Source organism: Lepisma saccharinum, chromosome 26, assembly GCF_977018435.1.
Source record: "Lepisma saccharinum chromosome 26, izLepSacc3.1, whole genome shotgun sequence".
Classification (NCBI taxonomy): Eukaryota; Metazoa; Arthropoda; class Insecta; order Zygentoma; family Lepismatidae; genus Lepisma; species Lepisma saccharinum.
This window is the reverse complement of record NC_139254.1, coordinates 41,646,794-41,669,880: the sequence shown is the minus strand read 5'-3', so window position 1 is coordinate 41,669,880 and position 23,087 is coordinate 41,646,794. Positions and strand designations below refer to the sequence as shown.

General features: G+C 38.6%; 1 protein-coding gene across 2 annotated transcripts in view; it reads left to right on the top strand.

Moving 5' to 3' along the window:
• LOC145979539 (clavesin-1-like) overlaps window positions 1–20,202 on the top strand; it is a 126,465-nt gene extending 106,263 nt beyond the window's left edge. For both annotated transcript variants that reach the window (XM_083112505.1, XM_083112506.1), the window contains exon 8: window positions 20,101–20,202. In XM_083112505.1, coding sequence (XP_082968631.1) covers window positions 20,101–20,129 — 29 coding nt within the window. In that variant the 3' untranslated portion in view covers window positions 20,130–20,202. The remainder of the gene's footprint in view (window positions 1–20,100) is intronic.
• Window positions 20,203–23,087: the final 2,885 nt, after the last annotated feature.

The window sequence follows — 23,087 nt, the reverse complement described above, 5'->3', positions numbered from 1 at the left end:
GCGGCCCTCGAATATCCATAATTTTTAATCTGATTAAAGGTATATTCTACTCTCACGGCCACCGATCCTATGCTGGTAATGGGGGTGAAAGTGGAGAGCGGGGAAGCAAACAATCCAGCACGATAAGAAACCCAGCAGCCTATAGAACAAGGTTCACGTAGTATTTATTCCTGCCGCGTCGAAACTCTAGGCGCCACTGCTGTTGTTGGTTGGTCTGCGGTGTAATCCACGCTCCCCGCTCTCCACTTACCTTGCCAGAACGAGGACCGGCAGCCGAAACTGTATGAAAAAATCTATTGTAGTGACGGCAAGTCGCGCAGGTCTATCTATTTGAAACTATATCCTCATCTGTATTTGAGCCGGACCCTGTGGCCGAGTGGTTAGCACATTCGCGCTGCGAAGCCAAGTGTTCGAATCACGCTCTGGCTTGGTTTTTTGTGAATGTAGTAGTAAGACCCCCCCGTCCATCCCACTTAAACCGGAAATGAGATAAGATAAGAGCGGAAATGAGATAAGATAAGGGGTAGGCGTTTTTGTGAGTTAGTGAGTGTGTTTCGAGCCGACAGGAAGTGATAAGATAAGAGGTGGCGAGCCGACAGGAAGTGATAAGATAAGAGGTGGGCGTTAAGTGTTTTTCTTGGAACTCTGGAGATAAAGGGGAACAGGAGGAAACTTGTTCGTGGAATGAAAGTTTTTAAATGTGTCTGGTTTTTTGGTTTGTAATGGGTGTTACCGTAACGTCACCTGTGTTTGAATCTGGAGTTGAGTTGTTGTTAATGAGGACTTGATAAGGGTTTCCGGTGTTGATGAGATAGGTGGTTATTTTTGGGGGCGTTTCCCGTTTGAGACCGTTGATGAGTCTGATATTCCTGGAAATGTGTGTAACGTTTTTCTGTCTGAATAGAACATGCCCGAACATGTTTTGGGCGTAGGTTTGTATGAATTTGCAATTTCTGGGTGGTGTAACGGTTCTGTGTGAACATGCGCGAACATGTTTTGTGCGTAGCCTTGTAGTTTTAAGTTTGTTTAACGGAAATGGTGACGTAGGAGGGAAAAGGGTATAAATAGAAAGGATAGAGGATAATAGTATCATGTGAGGATGGATGTAAGCGGTACACGTTTGTCTGATAATGGTGTGAATTTCTACGAGATCAGCTACGAAGAGTTCTGGGAAGTTGTTCGGTCTTGCGGCGATCTGGACAGCGATCGAACGGCCCTGGATCGGTTGCTGAGTTATTTCCCGTTTATGTATGTAGCGATACCTGAATCTCCCTGGTGTGGATGTCACGTGGTCAACGGTTCAGGAAAAAGACTTCACCGTCGCTGCGAGACTTTGAAGGAGCTAGAAGAGAGGAAAAGAAGAGGTGACGAGAGAACAGGATTTCCGAGTCACGGGTGTATCTGCGAACTACGTCGCAGGAAGGAAGAGTTGGGCGAAGCTTTGAAGAAGAGAGTGAAAGAGTGGCTTTCTTTGTTGGCAGACAGAAATTCCGTGTGGTGTTCTGGCTGTGATCGTCCATTGTTACTTAACTTAGAAGGTCATCCTTGTTTCCCTGTGGTTCCTCCCGAAGGTTTCGATTTTCGCAGACGGCTGTTCCCCGACGATCCTGAGGATATTCTGGCTGAACCTTTATCGCCGATACCGAGGACCCCGTCACCTACAGTATCTGATTTTGAGAATATTCTGGCTGAACCTTCATACCCGATACCTACAGTATCATACGAGTTTTCTTTGTTCGACATATGAGAGTGTATACGTACCATACTCGTCTGATAGCAGGCGGTCCTTTTACCACCGATTATATGTCGGTGAATGCGAGATACAAGACTTACAGAAAGTGGCCAATAGGATTACGTCAGACTGCTGAAGAATTAGTCACTGCAGGTTTTTATTATTCAGGATTCAGTGATAGGGTAATATGTTTCCATTGTGGGTACGGAGTGTGTGATTGGACATCCGAAGATTGCCCGATTCTAGAACATTACCAGGCAATACCAGCCTGTAGTTACATACAGAGTGTTGCAGCGTTACACAGTGATTCGAAAAGTTGCAAATATTGCGACAGTGTGGAAACTACTGAAAAAACATCCGATAATCAGAGTGTGGATTCTGTGCTACTCTGTAAAATATGTTTTGAAAACGCTTGCAGTGTGGTAATTCTTCCGTGTCGACATTTTGTAGCCTGTGGTCTCTGTGCCTCTCAATTGGACAAGTGTGCCGTATGCCGGGGCAGCATTGAAGATACCTTAACTGTTTTCACCTGTTGAACAAAATGGATGCCTGTTTTTTGGACATTCAAGGTTTTCGAGGAGTCGAAGGAGAATTTGTGTGTAAAGAAGTAGGAATTTTAAAATTTCCTTTCGACAGTGCATTTGACTGTTTAGTGAAACCTCCATATGGTTTACACTTGTTGAGTGAAAAGTATCGCCGAGTGAATTACTGGCTCCGTACCAACAAACATGGTCTCGATTGGAATGATGGTTGGCTACCGTACGAGAAATTAGAAGATCTTCTGTATTTAGTGCTTATGAATCAGCAAGTTTATGTTAAAGGTACGGAGAAAATGAAATGGGTGAAATCATTAGTGGGGAAAAAAGGTGAGGGTAAGATGACTGTATGCAATATCGAAGAACTTGAATGTCCAAAGTTAAGCAGTGTCAAAAACAGTGCAGAAAGTTTAAAATGTAAAGAACATGGTAAAGGTGAAAAAACCTGTGCAGTTGAAAATGTCTGGAAAATGTACATGTTTTATTGTAAGAAGTAAAAAAATGTTCAAAATATACAAATGTTTTATTTATAATTGATAGTGTGGATATAGAATAACACAAATGTTTTATTTACAATTGATGATATAGAAGGTTTACAATACCTGAAGGGTTATATTAGAATACATAAAATAAAAAAGACTGAATTACAATACATAAAAATAACAATGGTTCATTTACAATATGGAATAGATTTACAATGGATACTTTACAGCATCAGATACATAACATAAGTTATTTACAATATCAATGTGTGTCCAAGATTGTTCTGAAGATATATTTCAATCATCAATTCGTTGTACCAGAATACATAAAAATAGTTCACTACATCGGGTACTTCTTTTTTTCCTGAACTCATATTCTTTTTTATACAATATACAAAAGCCTCCATTTCGGGTTGTAATTTATGATAACGGTCGTTCATTAATTTTTGCAGAGGTCTAAAAAGGTTACACAAAAATAAGTGTAGTTCAGAATCTGTGAAAATAAAAGCATCTGGTGAATGATGTTGATACATTGAGATGCAACGTTTCCCGAAAAAATTTACACCACTAACGGTGATATTTCCAGTAACCAAATAATTGAATCGTCGACCTGTTTCGACGTAATTTAATAAGTCAGATTTCGAAGCACACAGTTCTCTAATCTGTTTAGAATCGATACGTACGGGTGATCTCCCCTGTTGCGAAAACTCCCACACTAAATTGAAAGGGGATTCTTTTTCGAATCCTATCGCTACGTACTTGCTCTTCTCTTTGTTCAGAAAATATGTGTTCGCAAGATAGAGATCGAAACATGTCTCTACGGTGTGTAGTTCAGGACACTGGATTGTATCTGTGGAAAAGCCTATTTCCCTACGTCTTTTTATGAAATCACAATCCGTAGTCACATCGATTCCCTCGTCAGCCGCCTCGTTCTTGATAGTAACGGTTTCTAATTTAATGGGTTGCACACGTTTTCGAGGTTTACGTTTGGAAACATCATCCTGATTAGTCATGCGCGTCACAAGTTTGTCGTGTTTCTCCATTATAGAAACAGCAGGAGGTTCCATGATGTGTTCACTAGAACTGTCTCGATGGCACTGAGAGAAAGATACGCAGCACACATTTTAAATAGATTTCTTCATGACACGAGCCTGGATTGTGTGGATAGAACAACACGTTTGTTCCCCTCTGGGACACTTGGAATGTGGTAAACATTTGAAGATATGACGAAAACGGTGCAGGATATATCCATCTTTACTGATACCTGGTGGAAATGTCTGGATGAAATCCTTGGTTGTAACGTGACGTGCTTTGTAATAAGCATACACGCAACAGTAATGACCGCATGTTGTGGCCAATATCCCCTGTAAGGGAATGCTGTTGTAAGTCCAGACCGAGGAATGACTGTTCAGGAAAGTTACGAATTCTTGATAGAAAGGATGAAATCCGTATGAATCGAAATACTCGGCCACATTGTTTTTGTCGAAATAGAAGGCCACCCAGTGTGTACCCCGGGAGTCGGACTTGTCAGTGTTTGCGATGACCAAGGCTGGCTTAGGAAACGTCCGAGGTAAAAGATCTCTCGGGTAAACACCGTAAAAAATGTTTCTGGTGGAACAGTTACGAGATAGAATCTGTCTGATCTGCGACGTGTTCATGCTGCTTATGTTTTCAATAATGTATAATAATGTGTCTGTCTTTGGTCATTTCTATGCTTCCAGGGGTGTTGTCAAGTAGTTCGGGAAACACTTGTATGTTCACAGGTTTTGAAGTTGTCACTTTCGAAGAAACACTACTATGCTTAATAGTACGGGTTATCACTTTGGTGGGTTTTTCCATCACAAGCAGTATAATGTTTACGTAAGAGCTATTTCGGTAACACTGGGAGTCAGAAACACAGGCACACATATTTATGGAAAATTCGGTCTCACTGATGGAGGATGACACTTCTGTCTTTAGGTATATCTACTGCAGATTCAAATTCAGCATACAAAAGGCATGTTATATTTTCCGACAGCTGAGGAGAAAACTGCATCTCGGCTCCGATGATGCCTTGTTCCTGGAGACTGGTGTGCGTGTCGTTTCCTGAAGAGTCTGGCGTTATGTCGTAAATCAGGAAAAAGAATCCGTTCTCGAACATTTTCCGTGTGATCTGGTGTCCGTAATTGGCGTGGTGAATGCCTGTACCGGAAAATAGAGTTTGATAGGCACGTGTTATCAATCCGCTGTTTCCTCCTGTGGTGATTTGTAAAGGTTCGGAAGGTATGAGTTCTCCATTTTTCACAAGATGGAAAGAAGATAGGTTAAAACTTCTAAAGTCGAACGGATTTTTCTTACTGTCTCCGAGAAAGCTGGCGGTGGATACCATAGCAAAAAGAACAACATTCGGAAAAGGACCTTGAAAAGCATTATCGATCGAAATCTGCTGCGTTCCGGCGACGTAAGAATAAGCTTTGATGACGCTTCTGGTGAACGGATAATGAGCAGGAGCGTAAGTGAGTGCTCTGTCTATGGCCAAACTGGTGGTAGGAGTAGGAATGATGTGATTTATTTCGAGAACAGCTTTTAAAATTTTTATTCTTACTGTAGGTGATGTCTGGTCTCCCCAGATGTAAAAAGCGTCACGTGATCTAGCTAGATCTATGCGTACTTCAACACCGTTGAGCAGGTATTTAGACTGGTGGAAGAAATCTATGTGAAGTTTTCCCATAAGGTCGACCACGGCTGTCACTTCCGTAGGATTTCCGGTCGTCGAAACATACTGGAAAAATTTTTTCCTTGTGGTGAAACCTGTGTTGTCGGCAGTGATTTGATCTTGATGTTCAGGTGTGTCCAAATACCACAGGGCATTCGTGAGATGCGTGTTTGCGGCATCGCTTCCGTAATTAATAGCTGCTTCGAAGATCGCTTTATATGCGTAATTGTTATCGGCGGTTGTTACAGCAATGCCGTTGAGAGTCACTGTACATTGGGAAAAGAGTGAATGGAGAAGATAATTCACGACCCCGCAGTTTTTTGTGAGGGCATTTTCTGTTTCGGAAGCACTCATGGGACTTCCATCCTGTTTAACCATTTGCGTTTGCAGACGGAGATAGGCAGATGAAAGATCGAGAAAATCAGTTCCTGCCGCCGGTATGACAAACTGAATTATATTCTGATTATCGATGGAAGCGATAGGTTTGTAGGTGGCTGTGTACGTTTTTTCCACATTTTGCTGAATAGGTTTTTTCCGGAAGAGGTCGAACTGCGAGATCATGCACATGTTATCCTCCATCATTATCCAAAAATATCTTTCCCTGAGACCTTCTGTTTGATTTTTCTTTTACGTGTTCTCCTAGATTTTGCAGATGTTTTCCTTCGTTTTTTGGATGCTTGTTTTTTACGGATCGTAGATGTTCTAATACGGGTGGCTGAACGTTTTAACATCAACTGAGCAATTCTTGTTGCAGGTTTGGTTCTTATACCGGAACCTACCAGAGAGTCGATTTTTCGTTGTGCTTTACTTTGAAGATTTTGACCTGCTTCACGTACCCGTTGACGAACAATAGTTTTCGGAGTTTGTTGGGTTGTTGCAATGTCGGTGATAATGTTAGCTCCTGTTTTTAAAGCTTCTCTTCCGATCGTCTTTGCACCGCTCCAGAGTAGAGGTTTCACCATTCTAAACAGTCCTGCGAAAAGTGACCCCAATCCTCTCCCTTTTTGATTTCTAGTTGAACGGTAGATGGGTCCAATTCCTCCACGGATTTGGTTACTATAATATTCGGTCTGCGAATTCATGGTGATTCATTCGCTTTTCGACAAAGACTGAGAGAAATAGCTGTCTACTGTTTTTTAAAAGGACTTTGCTTTTCTACGAAAATGTAAAACAGCGATTGTGGGTACGGACCCAGTTCTCAAAGGTAAAAAATTTCCCTTTCTATCGTACAAAGCAATTTCTATTGTTTCGAAAGAGGCTTTATCCAGAGGAACGTAATGAATCGGGTCGAATGATTGATGGGCTACGGGTACTGTGCAAGACGTATTTGTGTCCGAACACTGTTTTCGGGTAAGACGCAAGAGACGTACCATTTCTCCCCCGACCAATTGTTGTTTCACCAGATCGGAGTAAATAAATATATATGGGTTTTTATCCACAACGCTATTGGACTGTGCGTGCGTAGAATAAATAGATTTCAATATGTCATATCGAAATTTAGCATAGTCATCAGTTTCGTTTATGGGTGTAACGGTATTTGTTGGAGCATCGTCAGGTTCAGGCTTAGGAACCCCTATCACGGATAGATGTTTGTACACAGCCTCTTTGAAGAAAAACCTGAGATGAGTAGGAACAGCTACATTAGCAGGGTCTGTTTTCAGGAAATAAATCAGATCCTCTATCGTATATGTTGTTGCAGGAAAATAAAATGGTTGTTCGTTAATATAGAGTGTGTTATCCGCACAAACAGTAGATCCAAATGTTCCCCATTGCGGTTCCGTCAAAAAATGCCAGAATTTCTCGAGAACGGATCTCCTTATTTCCAGGTCGTCGGGGAGAGATTCGATGATGGTAGAGACTAGGTCCTCAGCACTTGCATATGTCCGAACAGGAAGAGTTAACATTCCAGAATCAGTTTCCAAAACATTGTCGTATAGAGTTGAATAATGTAGTTCTGCCAATCCGACTTCCCACAATTCTGGAGACAGATCGATCCGTTTAGCAAGTTTTACGGTGAAATGGGTGAGTGTGTTGTCTGGAAAATATTCCTCCGATGCAGATGATAGGAGGTAAACGTAGAAATTATCGTCCATTCTCGCCGAACACAGAGGACTCACTGGATCGCAGTAACGTTATATTTTGATATAAATATGTTATTTTTCCGACAACTGTTTTACGGAAGATGCCTTGATCCACGAATCGAAACTAGGTGGATATCCGAGCCAACGAACCAGGTATTCCAAATTTTTACCTTTTCCCCGGGTGTTCAAAATCTTATCAATTTTATACTCTTCTTCAGGATCCGAATAAACTTTCTGCAGTTCATGTTTGTAAAATGTACCTTTTACTGGTTCTTCATTTAAGTCGTCTAATATGTATACAGGTACAGGTGTTCGCCGAACAAGGGAATGGATTTTGAAAAGTTCTCGTGACCACGATTGTTCGTATCCTTTCTCGAAATGTCCTTTGACTTCAGAAATTCGTACGATATCACCAACATTCAGATCTGAAGATGGTTGCGAGACATGTTTGTCAGGTTTGTTGAGTCTTTTCCACACAATGTAAACATTTGTCTCGTTGACATCTCGAGGGGCCATTCCTATGGAACTATGGATTGTCGTATTATAACCTTCGAGAAGTTGTGGTAAAATATCTACATAACGTCTTGTTTGTTTTGAAGTGAAATATTTCCACATCCGTTCTTTTAATGTTCTGTTGAAACGTTCCACTACACTAGCTTTCACAGGATAATTTGTAGCTGTCGAAAATTGTACATGTTCATTTTTTAAAAATTTCTGGAATGTAGAATTTGTAAATTCCGTTCCTTGATCGGTCTGCAGTGTTACAGGTTTCCGTTTGTTTTGCTCGAAAATAGTTTTGAAAGCTTCGGTTACCGAATTGCTTGTTTTATTTTTTAGCGGTAATGCAAAGGCATATTTTGAAAATACGTCGATCACTGTCAGAAGATATTTGTACCCGTCGTTATGTTTTTGTATCGATGCCATGTCGTTGAGATCAGCTTCCCAAAGCATGTCTATGTTCCACACATTGTAACGATTTCGAGGGAACCTTTTTCTCGCCGGTTTGTGGAGAGTGTAGGTTTCCTGATGCATCAGCCATTTTTTCACCGTATCGCGGGATATATTTTTATCCCGTACCGCTTTCCACAGACGATCTACAGATGAGAATGAAGCGTGGTGTCGGGGATCGTAATATATTTTGGTGAGAATTTTATCGTGTTTCAACTTAGAGACTCCCATGACCGATCTCTCTGTCTACGGCTTTTTCTCAGAGGAACCAGTTTGTAAGCGTCAGGTGTTCTCAGAAAAGGTGTAGTTTTCCTGGAAACACGGACGGTCACTTTCTTCTTCTTCTTCTTCTGTCGATGAGACGGTCCAGGGCTTTCCGTTGGCGACGATGAGAAGTTCAATGTTTTCGGATCCGGAAGTGTTTTTTCCTGACGTTCGTCTATCAAATGTTGTGCCGTGGATTGGTACTCATCGATGATATTCTGTAACTGATGACGTGTATTACGGGGTAACGTCTCTGCCAGATTCTGAGGAAAATACGTTGATTCTGGTGAAATAGTAGAAGAACCGTCGTTATCTTGAACAATGGGAATCTGTAATGGTTCTTTGGATTTTCGACTCAGCCATAAATACTCGTCCAATTCTTTTCTGTAAAGACGCCATTTTTGATCGTCCGATATGTTTTTCATTTTTAGTATATCACTCATTTTTTTATCTAAAATTGATAATTTGTGGTGCACAGACGATTCGATATTTCGAATACGTTCTAACTGTTCTGGTGATAAAACAATCATTTTTTGAAAGCAGATGACATTTTAGTGTGGGAGAAGAGTTCCAAGAAGTCCCGATAACAAGGAACCTAGAAGTAAAGGTAGAAACCCTCCTTTCTGGACGAGAATGTTTCTTCGTTTTTCGATGTTCACTTTGGGTTTTACAAGATTACGTAAAACCTTCTTGTAAGGTGTCAGACGACGTTTTACAGAAGGTTTAAGTTTTACGTTACCTTTTAAAACATTTAGACAGCACTCGCTTATGAAACGAATTGATTTCTTAGGAGCACTCTTTAGCAAGGATTTACGAACTTTTGTTGGAGAATTTTTCAGCAAGTGTAAAAAAGGTGAGTGTTTCTTCAACGAAATATTATGTTTAGAATGTGAACTGGTACGTCTCTTCCTCGTTCTCTTCATCTCGATGTTTTAGACATTCGTGAGGAAGATATGCTGTCGAATAATCCTTGTTAAAAATATCTGTTTGATAACGTAGAGGATCAGGTGTTGACTGGGAAAGATCAATATACAAATAACTGAAAGGGTGTTTTGTTGCATCTATATATACTTTTTCGAGTTCTTTCATACGGTGAGGATGAAGTTGTCGTGCGAACACGGTGAATTGGTTCATATCTCGTGGATTTTTGAATATGACAAAATGTTTTACGTTTAAAGAGATATCTCTACAATTTTTTCAATGGTGGAAAAGATTCTGTGTTATGAAGACTACCGAAATATTCTTGTGGTGACTACCTTTTGTGAAAAGATCGGCAACTTTTTCTCCTTGAGCAACCATCATAAGATCATCTAAAATTACAAGGGTGGGGGTTTTACCGTTCCACGATTGCCAATCAACAATTCCTTTATGGTATTCTACATTACCAATATTTTTGGGGGTACTGTTTTCCTGATCGTAACACCATACTATTTTTTTAACAGGTCCTTCTACAACATGAGCAATAGAATCGACAAGGTTTGTCACGAAAGTAGTTTTACCACTCCCTGATGCTCCACAGACCATCATTGTAAAAGGATGGACAAGTTTAGGAAACACCATGTTTTAGAATTTTTACGATAGTGAATTGGAGGAATTCGAAAGACAAATGATAGTTTTTGATTCTGTTACCATAATATATATTTATATAAAAATCACCATTGGCAATATTAGAAAATTATTTGTCTGTACATTTAGTAATACGCAAATGGGTAGAAGATAACACAGTAGTTTCTGACTCTGTTACCATAATATATACATAAATTGACAATATATCTACATAGCATTACTTTTTTTACAAAATGTGAAACATATTTACATACTACATTTCTACAAGAACACATATTTATTACATACAAAACCACAAAATGTTATATTTTAAACATAAAATTATTGACCAATGACAATTTAGAAAATTATCTGTCTATACACAGAGTATTTATTATATACAAAAAATATTATATATACAAAACAAAAAATGTTATATTTCACACAACATTGTTCACCATTGTGGATATTACAAAATTATCTGCCTGTACATTTAATAATACCCGAATGGGTAGGAGAGGAAGTCTTCAGAAAACCTACGTTTTAACAACACAGCTTGAAAAATTTTTTGTTCGTTTGTGGTGATTACTCTGAGTTCTTTGGTTCTTCTTATACGAAAAATATTTTTCACCACAACTTCTAATTCTTCACCTTTAATCATACGACACATGGTGTCGAAATTTACTACCTGTGAGGCTCCTACATTCAATGTGATTCCTTTAATTTTACATATATATTCGGGTGCACATTCTGGTTTACATACCTTAAGACTGTAACATTTTGGTCCTGTTGAAACAAATTCCCTACAAACTGCTTCGTTACCAAAAGATTCTAGCTCATCTGTCAGTTCACCGAGTGCATCACCTATTTCAGGATGGTAGATCATATCAGGGGCATCTATATATATGACTGAATCAGTATCACAATAACATACTCTGTCCCCTAATTTCTCCAACAGTTCATACAATTTTAGACGTGCATGACATGTAGTAAAGGCTGCTATAGGAACATTAATTTTCGTGTTTTGTTTGAGAACTTCCTGGATATATTTCCAATGCACTATAACAGTCTCCTGATTCAGATATAGTACACTGTTAATTGTTATGTTAGGATCAGTCATTTTGTCTAGAAAATCTTTTGTTTCTGTAATGATACTTGTTTGGGACAGATTTTCCCGTTGACAGAATTTTCCCCACAAAGAATTTAGACATAGTTTTGCAAGGGTACGTTTTCCAGGGTTTATCTCTATTTTGGATTCATCTAGAAGAATTCCTTCTTTGCTGAAATAGTTTTGTATGTAACGTTCTTTATCTTCTTCAGTGAGGCACCATGCAGGCCACCCACTTGCTTCTTGTTTAAGCTTAAGGAAAGTATTTACATATCCTGTAAATAATCCTCCTGTCTTAGATGATGGATCATACTGCACAGTTTCATACTGCCACACTTCCAAAACAGCTAGAACGTTATAACCTAAACTGCATGCTTTTCTAACTTCGGCTATAACCCAAGTTCCATCTAGTGCACGTTCGTCTGGAGAATGTTCACACCTTTCTTCACACTGTGTTTGAAGAGCACATTTTTTACACAAAACGAACATTAATTTCTGGTTAATTTTTGCCGGTAGAACGGGGTGTAGAAGATGTCTTGGAGGTAATATTCTACATTTGATGAGACCTTCCATTTTCAGAATTTCATCTACCACAGGAATATCTTCACCAAGAAATATTTTAGGGTGTCCAACAGGATAACAGCAGTATTTGTTTACATAAGGGTATAGACTGGTGAAATCCCTATAACAGATGGTTTCATTTTCCTTTGTTTGGTAATAGGTTCTGACAGTCTCTACTCTACCACCGTAGAGAGCATCTCGAGGGTTTAAGGGTGTGCATTCTACAATAGGATGAGATGAAAGATGCACATTTATAGCAGGATTTTCTTTGAGGAATCTGTTGAAATCACATTCCCACATTACTTCAACATTATACCCTTCAATCCTGAGTGCTGCTAACTTACGACATGTCATCTCATATCGAAATCCTGCAGTATTCAATAAATCTTGTTCATTATCTTCTTTCCCACTCTGTTCATCACCATCTACATCTGTGTATTGGGGGTGTGTATTTCTTCTGACGGGCATACATCGTTGACAACCATGCCAAAAACATCCTAATGCTTCATATACTGTGTTAGTCTCTTCATGATACCCATCTACTTTGTATCGCCCACCTAATACATATTTCTCACGAGTTCGTCCCCCGTGAATAAGAATGATATTTTTCTCCTTCTCAATGTGTGTCAACCATTTTAGAGCAAATTTCGACATTGTATCAGCATGGTGGTATCCTCCTTTTGGAATTATTCCAATCGTGTTGGCAGACATGAATTTGGACCTGTATATCAGAGAACAGACAGAGGCTATGGTGATACATTCTCTAAAGATGTCTATTTTACAGATTTCTATGAAATCCGATCTCAATTTCAAACACCCCTGCCTCAAAACAGTAACATCCTTGATACAATATGCTAAAAGTTCTTTTCTGTTATCAAATATTCTGTTAGTATTTTTCTCTTCGTTGTACCACAATAGAAATGTTTTCTGTTCATCTACATTTTTCATGCGATCATAGCCATATGCTGACGGTGGTGGTATTTCTCCGACATAATTCTTGTTTTGTTCTGTATTCCACAAGTGGGGATAATGTCCCTTCTGGGTAGGTAATCCAAAAATTTTAGAAAACTCTGACAATGCCGAATGAACAAAATTCAGGCTGTCGATAAAATACAAGTTTTCATATTTCATACTCATAATTTTCGTCCCATTGAGAATAACCCTCGGATTCATTTTGGTCTCCAACATTCTTCGTAAAATAAACGTGCAATCGTACCCTCGTGCATTATGTGCACAGATGATGATGTGTGGAAATTTATTCTGTAGTTGCAAATAGGATAGGAATGTGTCAACAGGATCCTCCCAAAATATATGTTGTCTAATTCCGCAAACCTTACACGGTGTAGATAGATCTTCCGAAAGATAACATTTATGACATGCTGTTTGTAACACGATTAAATTAGGTACATGGATGAATGAGTTTTCTTTATCAGTATTAGGAATATCTGTATAACACTCAAAATCGTAAAATATGAAAAGAAATTTAGAACCACCTTTCGGTTTTGGAACACCCATATAACATAAATGGTTTATAGGTTTTACCAGACTACATACTGTACAATATTTCTTCTCACAATTGTGCACTTTTTCACGTCGATTATTTGTTAGAATTATTCTGTGGCACTTTTCACACTGCTGAATCTCTTTACACACAGTTCCCTTTCTAAAAGTTGTAGACATATGTTTTGTAAAGCATTGACTGTTTTTGAATAAACGATGGCATATTTCACATGTTTTTCTAAAATTACTTTCCTGTATACATGGTGGTATTCCACGACACATTGGACACATTTCTTTACACCTGTGGGTGTGTGGTTTATCAAAGATAAGTTCATTACATCCTACACACACGTCTTTTGCTGCAAATGCACCCACTCTGTTTACAATGACATCAAAATGTTGTCTTGTACTGTCATACAAAAGATATATATGTTTCGATGCGTTCTGTATCTGACCTTCGAATAAAATATCTTTTGGGTCACGAAGATTATTATGGACAATAATTTTGTAATCCACCAGATACTGCTGGAATTTTCGAAGTTCTGGAATTCCTCCTCCGTTAATTCCTAAATTCACTCCTGCTTTACTCATGAGTTCAAATACAGGTTTCTGCAAATTTCTTCCATTTACATATGATTTATAATTTGGATCATTGTCAGCACGAGCTTTACCAATAACTAAACTCTCTGCTAGACATAGAGGTTGTTTTAAACTCTTCACTGAAACTATACTTGTTTTCTGTGCAACCAATATATGGTTTGGTGCACTGTAAGCACGTAGTCCTCCACCCCCCACAGGAATACTTACATGATCAGCACGTAGAACTAGATGATCAGTAATCAAAAATGTCTTTGCACTTTGGAGTATTCTGCCTACAATATCCCATAACATATCTGCATGTAATTGGTCACTTCTGTGCCATGCTACATAGATGTCATCTACCTTTACATCTGATAAATTAGATATTCTCAAACCAATTTTATCTTCATCTTTAGCATGTCTTTTGATAAAGTTAAGAAGGTTTGTGAGCCCCTCTCGAATCCATTCATGAGGATCAATATTTTCCGAAGGAGGTTCAAAACTAAATTCTATACGATGACCTGTAGATCTAAATCTAGGATACTGCATATTTTTAATATTATGTACAGTAATGTTACCGATAGACTCAGTATTTGGTAAAACATATTTTCTTTTACGAGATTTCCTACCTTTATTTTCTACAACTGTAGGATTTTCTTCTGTTGTTGAGTCTGCCAATAATTCAGCACTGTTTCTTCGAGATGGTCCTGGTTGGTTTGTGCTCCATGATGATCTTGACTGGTCAGTCCTCCACGATAATCCTGGTTGATCCGTCCTCCACGATGGTCCTGGTTCCTCAGTCCCCCATGGCGATCCTGCTTGATCTATCCTCCATGTTGGTCCGGATGAATCAAATCTCCAAGACGGTCCTGAACGAGACTCCGTATCTGGTCTGGATAAAACATTTCCCGAAGTTTGTGGTGATAAAACTAGATTCGATGTTACAAGATTCGATGTCGATGCTGGTACAGTCTGTTCCAAGGATGTCCGTCCTCGTCCGGAAAGTTCTGGTACGGACGTTGTCACTGCTTGTAGTAATCGGTCATACTCGCCAATTAACGAGACACTTTCCCCTAAAATGATTTTTTGGGCGACGTATGCTAACACTTCACGTAACTGTTCGGGTGTCTTGAAATACCCATCCCTGTATAACGCCAGTAATTCGTCAGCGGATAACAGGGAGTCCATGATCGTACGTCGGTGGTATCACGAAGACTGACTCGTGGAGGGCCATCGTGCTTTTATATGTAGACACGGTAGCACTTCCGTTATATTCTTATCGGTTTTAAGCGTTCCACCCCTAATAATTCTTCCGGTCGATTTATAACCTTCCTCGAAATAGCTGACGTTTTTAACGTTATCTGTTAACACAGGATACAATTCTTCGAAATGTTTATCTGGCTTCAACAGATAGATAGGAAACTGTTCACTTACCGGAAACTGTATGATAGCTTATGAACATGTTTATCATAGACATCCTGTTTCCTGTTAACCAATATCTGCCTCCAACAGATAAATAGGAAACTGTTCACTTACCGGAAACTCTATGATAGCTTAAGAACATGTTTATCATAGACATCCTGTTTCCTGTTAACCACATGTGGTTGTAGTATGACATCAACTTAGGGGTCAAGCGGTCACGTGGTCAAGCGTGGTCAAGTGGTCAAGCATGGTCAAGTGGTCAAGTGGTCAAGCGTGGTCAAGTGGTCAAGCATGGTCAAGTGGTCAAGCATGGTCAAGTGGTCAAGCGTGGTCAAGTGGTCAAGCGTGGTCAAGTGGTCAAGTGGTCAAGCGTGGTCAAGTGGTCAAGCGTGGTCAAGTGGTCAAGCGTGGTCAAGTGGTCAAGCGTGGTCAAGCGGTCAAGTGGTAAAGCGTGGTCAACTGGTCTACCATATGTACCAATTAAGTTGATTCCGTAAATTAAATGATTACCTTTCTATTTGAGTTATATGGTAATCAGTTTATCGATGGTTGAAGTCCGGTTTACCATATGTATTAAGATGGTTCTCGAAACAAGGTGATTACGCCTTCTACGAATTTAGTATGACAATCAGTTTACCAGATGGCTGACAGGATGGAACAATCACCAAATTTGATATGACCGGATGTAGCAACCCACTTTTTATCTTGCACGTTCATATAATATCGTAATCAAATCCTGCAGTGTTGTTGATAATAATAGTAATAATCTATTTGAAGCAGCACAAGTTTCACTTAAATCATTCTACACTTTGCATTCATAGACTCGACAACAGAATGGTTGACAGGGAGAATGTAAGTACCATACATTGATTTTATGTTGTTTAAATAATAAGTTGTTGTGTGTATATATATATATAGTAACTTTATTTACGTTATGATGAAAGAAGTTCATACAGAAAATATACATACATACTAAATTTTTGGTCACAATATTTTGGAACACATCTCATTCTCTACAATAATTAACCAGTTTCGGTTATCCAGCAGGACCCCACAATATCTACAGTCACAGACATTTTCGACTTGCAACAACTTGGTTATACAAGTGTTACAAGCCTAAAATGTCCGTGACCGGTCAGAAAACTGAACAAACAGGTGTTAATGTATTAGTGATTGTTAGTTTATTCGTTCAGTTTTCTCTTTTTTAACATCTCCACCATCCGTTCCTCTAGCTCTTTCCCCGTTCCTCCTGTTTTCTTATTTTCTGCTCTTTCATTCCTCACACTTTTAAATAGTTCCATTAACTCGAAACAGATTCTTAACGATAAATGCGAGGGTACATATTGGACTCTCTGTATGTTTTCTACAAAATCACCAAACACTGCCGCGTTTCTTTTTTTTTCAATAATGAAGCTGAATATTTTCACCAATGTGTCCACCTTCACTTCAAAATCTTTACACGTTTCTTCTAGTCGGCGCAATAAATCTTCGGCCAACCCGTTTTCTTCGCAGAAATTGACGTAGCTGACTACATGCTTTTCTACTTGGCGTGCGTGAACTTTGCTCCACAAATTTCTTCTCTCTTCTGTTGTAGTCCCCGTCTCCTCTTTTACGTCACCATACAGTAGACTGAACCCTAGTGGAAGTGTAGTCATCTGAAAATAGACAGAAAATATATTTGTTTTATATATATATATATATATATTAATTCACGCATATTTTCAGGAACATAACATGCAGCGAGGAGAGGCTCTGCGAAATGCTTTTCTTCAATATCAGTTAGGAGCAGAAGAACAAGAGCAATTCGCAGAGCTCACCAGGGGTGTTAGGAGGTGCCTGGAGGAGCAGGCTGAAATAAATCGGCAATACGAATACACCTTTGCCGTATTCTCGGTTCGGCGTAACCGAAATCGGCAAAGGATGCAAGACATTTTTCATCAATATCGCCAAAGGTAATTATTTTTTCAATTTATTTCTCATAACATTGTATATTTTGACATTGTCCGACAATAACACTTTTTTCTTTATAGCCGATATCTACATGAAACACAATATATTTTTTTTAATTATTATATATTGTTTTTCAGAATGGATCGACGGAATATTCGTAGAGCTGACAACCTGCTTCTACTGATACCTCCTGCGGTCCTCAGGGGATATGTTCGTCCTCCTTCTCCTGCTCCGGAAGAGGTGGAGGTCCATTTAGTGCAACACGAGGAGGAGGAGGAGGAGGGACATATTACGCCTCCATTACCTCCAGGTGGAGGAGAGGACCGGGAAGAGCCACCCCCCTCACCATAGCCTGTATCTTCTCAAGTTCAAAATAAACATCTGCTGCCGTAGGTAATATTTTTATTTTCTCACCTTTCAAGTTGTATCGTTTTCTGCTTCCGACGTGTCGGTCTCCTCTATGATATCCGGGAATTCACGATGCGGGTTCCTGTTACCGAACTGCTCTTCCACTTTGCCGATGCTGGAAAAAAATAAATATTTTCGTTTACGATTCTTGTGACTTGAATTGATTGATTGATTGGGTGTTTTAAGTCCACTTTATGCACGGTACGACTAATCGGGACTGGACCTACAGTTTAAAGTGGGAGCCGAACCCCTATGTGCCTCCACCGGGAATCGAATCCGGGACCCCTTGATTACAAGGAGACGACGTTACCACTGCGCCATCGGGCAGGCTACTTGTGACTTGAAGGACGGTCGGAATATTCGACCATCTCTTCCAGATCTAATTCAGGACCTTTTATTACTAGTGTCAGCCACGATACTACATTTTTACTTACCTTAGGGTTCTTCACCTTCGATACCTGCTCGGATTTCAGACAGATAGCAACGACTCTGATGATCTTTCGACGGTGTTCCAATATCTGCTGCTCCTGGTAAAAAGCGACTCTGCTGGTTGATTCTACAATGGAGATGGTGATTCTGGTAACAACACAATCCGCTAGCCCCTTATATACCTTCCTTCCGATCTACGTTATCAATACATTCCGTGCGCATTCGTTCGCGCAGAGCGTCCAACGCCCACGTGCCTCTCCTATCTTCTTCCTGTCCTGGTACACTATACACAGTCACCTCTCCCGAGAAACCTACTCTTTTTGCTCTATTTTTTTTCTTTACATCCTGATTCTCAGACTTCTTTCTTTCCTTTTGTTCTTCCTCCATCACATGCTATCCGACAAAGACTCCTATCTCCTTTTATTCAACACCACAAGGATTCTTATCATACGCCTTCCACGATTTCTTATCTCAGCATTTCCGGACCACCGCACATAGCACTCTGCCGAAAATTTCGTAACCCTCTCCCTTAATCACCAGACTCATTAACAGCCGGAAACCCATATCTCCAGCCCGACAAACACGCCACACATATCACTCAACAGTTCCACGAATTTCATAACAACCGGAAACCCCATATCTCCACCGCAACAAACACGCCACACTCCTTCCCGTCCTTTTCAATTAACGACCAACAAAATGATAATACCAAGTAACCAATCGTCGCCGAACTTCCTCCCTCACCCCAATTTCATCAACGCCAATTACCATCCTATCTCCCTAATTAAACGCATATTCTTATCTTATTCACCCCTCCCACTTCTCAGAATTTCAAAATCATCGACGCCACACACAACGAGCTCAAACCGCAAACTTCCCGTTGCCCGCAGACTCAACGCGGAAGTTGTGGTTGGTTATCTCTGGCATGCATAATCAGCAAAGAAGTTGCATCCGTTCCGCTAATAACCAAACCCTAAAACCTTTCATTCCACGAACAAGTTTCCTCCTCTTCCCCTTTATCTCCACACTTCCAAGAAAAACACTTAACGCCCACCTCTTATCTTATCACTTCCTGTCGGCTCGAAACACACTCATTAAATCACAAAACGCCTACCCCTTATCTTATCTCATTTCCGCTCTTATCTTATCTCATTTCCGGTTTAAGTGGGATGGACGGGGGGGTCTTACTACTAATGTTAATTCATCAATTTCATAATTTCATTACTCAACCCCATCTTTGCAAAATTAGCCAAGAGGCACAAAACGCGAAGTTAAATAAACAAAATCAATCAATCAATCAATGAACTGTAATTGCACTTACTACGTTTTCAGATTTCCAGTAACACTTTATGATAAATTTGCTTTGCTCAATGATTAGTCTCACTTCACCCGTTACTTCGAATACAGCAAACATGAAATAGTTAAAAAATATATTTGAATGATGATCTGTATCTATGTAATTCAATGCATAATATACAATATTAGAATTTCATTTCCATGGTGAATAATGAAACTGTAGGTCCTATCAAGTTTATAGAACATTATATCAAATACATGTAATGTGAGATATCCTATATTTCCCATATTGTTCCTACAATATTGGCTGAATCTTGATTTGATGGATTTATTTCTTCTGTCACTGGTAAAATTTCCTACTTTTACACTCATAGTAATGGTTCAATAGATAAAATATTTTCAAATAGTATGTAGACGATAGAAGGTCGATATAAAGATATAGGTTACTTTCGAACATTTCCAAAATATAATTAATGAGTGATTCTTGTATCTACTTTTTCTGCAATTTATTTTCACCTTAGAAAATCTCTAACTTTTAATGGACATTTTGTTAATATTTTTCAGAGCTTCACAGCTACGGATATGAAAAATAGAAGGTTCCCAAAGCATGTTTCTAGGTATTTATTGTAAAATTATTTGGTAATTAAATATATTTGGTAAAAATAATTTATCGAATTATTATCTCTTGAAACTTCCGTTACCTTTTCTCAAATAAAATATTGTTTATTGGTCACGTAATATTTTTGAAATAGTGTATGGACAGCAACAAATTTTTGATAAAAACGACACGTTACCTGAAAGAGAAACCTTTGAACTACAAATGGAAACATGGGCACTCAAACCGACGAGAGGTGTGTGCGTTTTGAGGTGGGTTAATCTAGTAGGAAGGTTTCAGTTCGCTAATTTACAATATAAGACCGTAAAATAAAGTTCAGTGAATTTGATTAATCTTTTTCTTTTAAATCATATTGGTTTCGTTTCTGATGTGATAATTGTAATTAAATTATTTCATTCTTCATTGTTTCAGGAACATTTTGGTGCTCCATCAATCACATATAATTTAATATGAAGTGTACGTATTACAAAACGCGATCAACCATATCGGAGATAAAACTCAAATTACTGAGGCTTGTAATTTCAAATAGTTATTGTTGTGTGCACGCTCGCTTGGGGTAATTCAAGGATACGTGGACAGAACAGTGGATGTAAACAAAGTGCTGTCTTGTAATAATTAACTGCATTTACTGAGTATAAAAAATAATAATACATTTCGCTGAGCAATTTCAGAATAACGCATTTTCTACGTTCTTGAAAATAAAACAATTGTTTTAAAAAGGATCAAAACAACCTTGCCAAAAAAACAACAACAGGTATACACGTATTTACAGTACATAAAGAGCAAAGACAATATATTTTTCAGTTTTTTTTGTATCAGAGCCTGGAGGAGCAAGTTCCTCCTGGAGCCTGGAGGAGCAAGTTCCGCAGGGGGGAGGGCAAACTAGACATATATTTCCCCCCATACTAGTGTTGTCCCTTAAAATTAACACTTTTTCATATTGACGTTATCAGGTTCCTGCAACATATTCCTATATAATGAACAAAATTTCAGTGACTTCAAAGAAATATATGTGTATAATATTTTATTGTAATATCCATTCTTCAGGGGGCGTAGCGACCTTTGCCCTCTTCCAGACAACCATGTTTGTTTGTGAGAGCGGGTGACAGGATGCAAATTTCATAGGGATTTGATGAATTCCAATTTGTGTCACGTAGTGACATTTCGTTAAAACGATTCTTAAGTTTAAACGCCAACAATGATTACATATAGACGAAAAATTGAGAATGTTTCACAATTCATACTGCAGTTTGTAATATGATGGGTTATAAATCTTAGAAGATGAATGGTCGTTTGAATTTCAATTTCCACCAAGGTGGCATGAGTGTCTGGTGGGATGTCATGGAGAAATCTGTTAATTGCTTGACACGAGAGAGAGAATCACACATATGAATTATATGCACTCGTCTTTGTGAGGGAGAATTGTATCCTGTTTGTATTACTATACACACCCTATCTAATAATGCAACGCTAGCAAGGCCTACTGATGAGACAGAAGGGTTTCTTTTTTTCAAGTAGGATCAAAGTGGAAACAGATTGGTGGAGGAGTATAAGAATACAGGTTCACTGGTAGGTGGTAATATTAAATAATAGCACGAGCTAGTTGATCTAAACACGAATTATCCAAACAACTTTGTTTTAAAGATATTTGACCAATGATTTTTTTTCTTCTGATGCTTCCGTTTGTTTTCTGTTGAATTAAATTGGAATATGTTTAGTGACAAATCACAGAGAGGGACACCAAGTTATGATCAATTCAGAGAGGAGAAATTTATTTCAAAGGGACAATATATTGCTTGTGTAGTGGTCAAGGCTGTTGGTTATTAAGCAATAACTCTTTAGTTCAGTTCCTAGTAAACCCAATTTAATTTGTAGGTTTCTTTCGATTACCTTATTGATGCATTAAGTTTAGTTAGACTCCACCAAACTTTTACATTATTTCAAACTTTCTTCAGGTCTACAATTAACTTGAACCAAACAACGTAAATGCTTGAGTTTCGACTATACTTTTCTTATTTTTATTATATGTTGTAGATGAGTTAGGTTATTGCAAAGTGCTCTTGTCACTATCTGAGTAATTGACAGGATTTGTATGAAACATTCTTACATGTATGGAGTTTTGCAGCTCACAATAAAACTATTTAATTTAAGGAGGTTTTTTTTCCAGTTTCCATATGTGTAATATGTGAGGTCCTTCAAGATATATATATATATATATTTTAATATATTGGTAATCTCATTGCAATATCATCATACATTGGAGAGATGGCCAGATTTTTGTGAAGTTAACAAGTTTCGCTAAAGCGTGGGCTTCTAACACGGACAGAGTATTTTATTGAATTCATTAGACGTATATAAACATTTACAAAGTTAACTTCTGGAAAATAACGTCTCGCAGTTATAAGCAAGTACCTGCCTTCAAAACAACAATTAACCATTTCGAGAGAATTTTGAAGACAAACATTTCAATAAACACAAACAGCACTTTAGTTTAGCTTTGTTGTAACTTTTCCGCAAGGCAATCAAATTTCAATGAACGTAGTTCAAATTACAATCACTCGCTGTTGACAAAGTACCCAATTTTTGGTTTGAAATAGTTTTGACCATGACAAACACATTCGTTAGTTAGATCCACAAGCTCATCATTACTGGAATTTTGGATTCTTTCCCTCTTTCATGATGGAATGTGGATGGACGAACATTTCCATAAGCATTTTAACTTGCCCCAACTGTAATACTGTAGTTTCACCTATCTCCGAAGATGTGACTATTTTGACTGCTTTCAATCTCCTCTCAGACATCAGCATAGACCTGTTTCGTCCATATTATAAGTGACTGATATTTTATTGAACAAGTGATTCTGCTCCAGAAATTTTATCAGTAAATTAAAGTAATCCTTTAGTTCCTTGCCATTCATCTCCTTAGACCGTGAAAC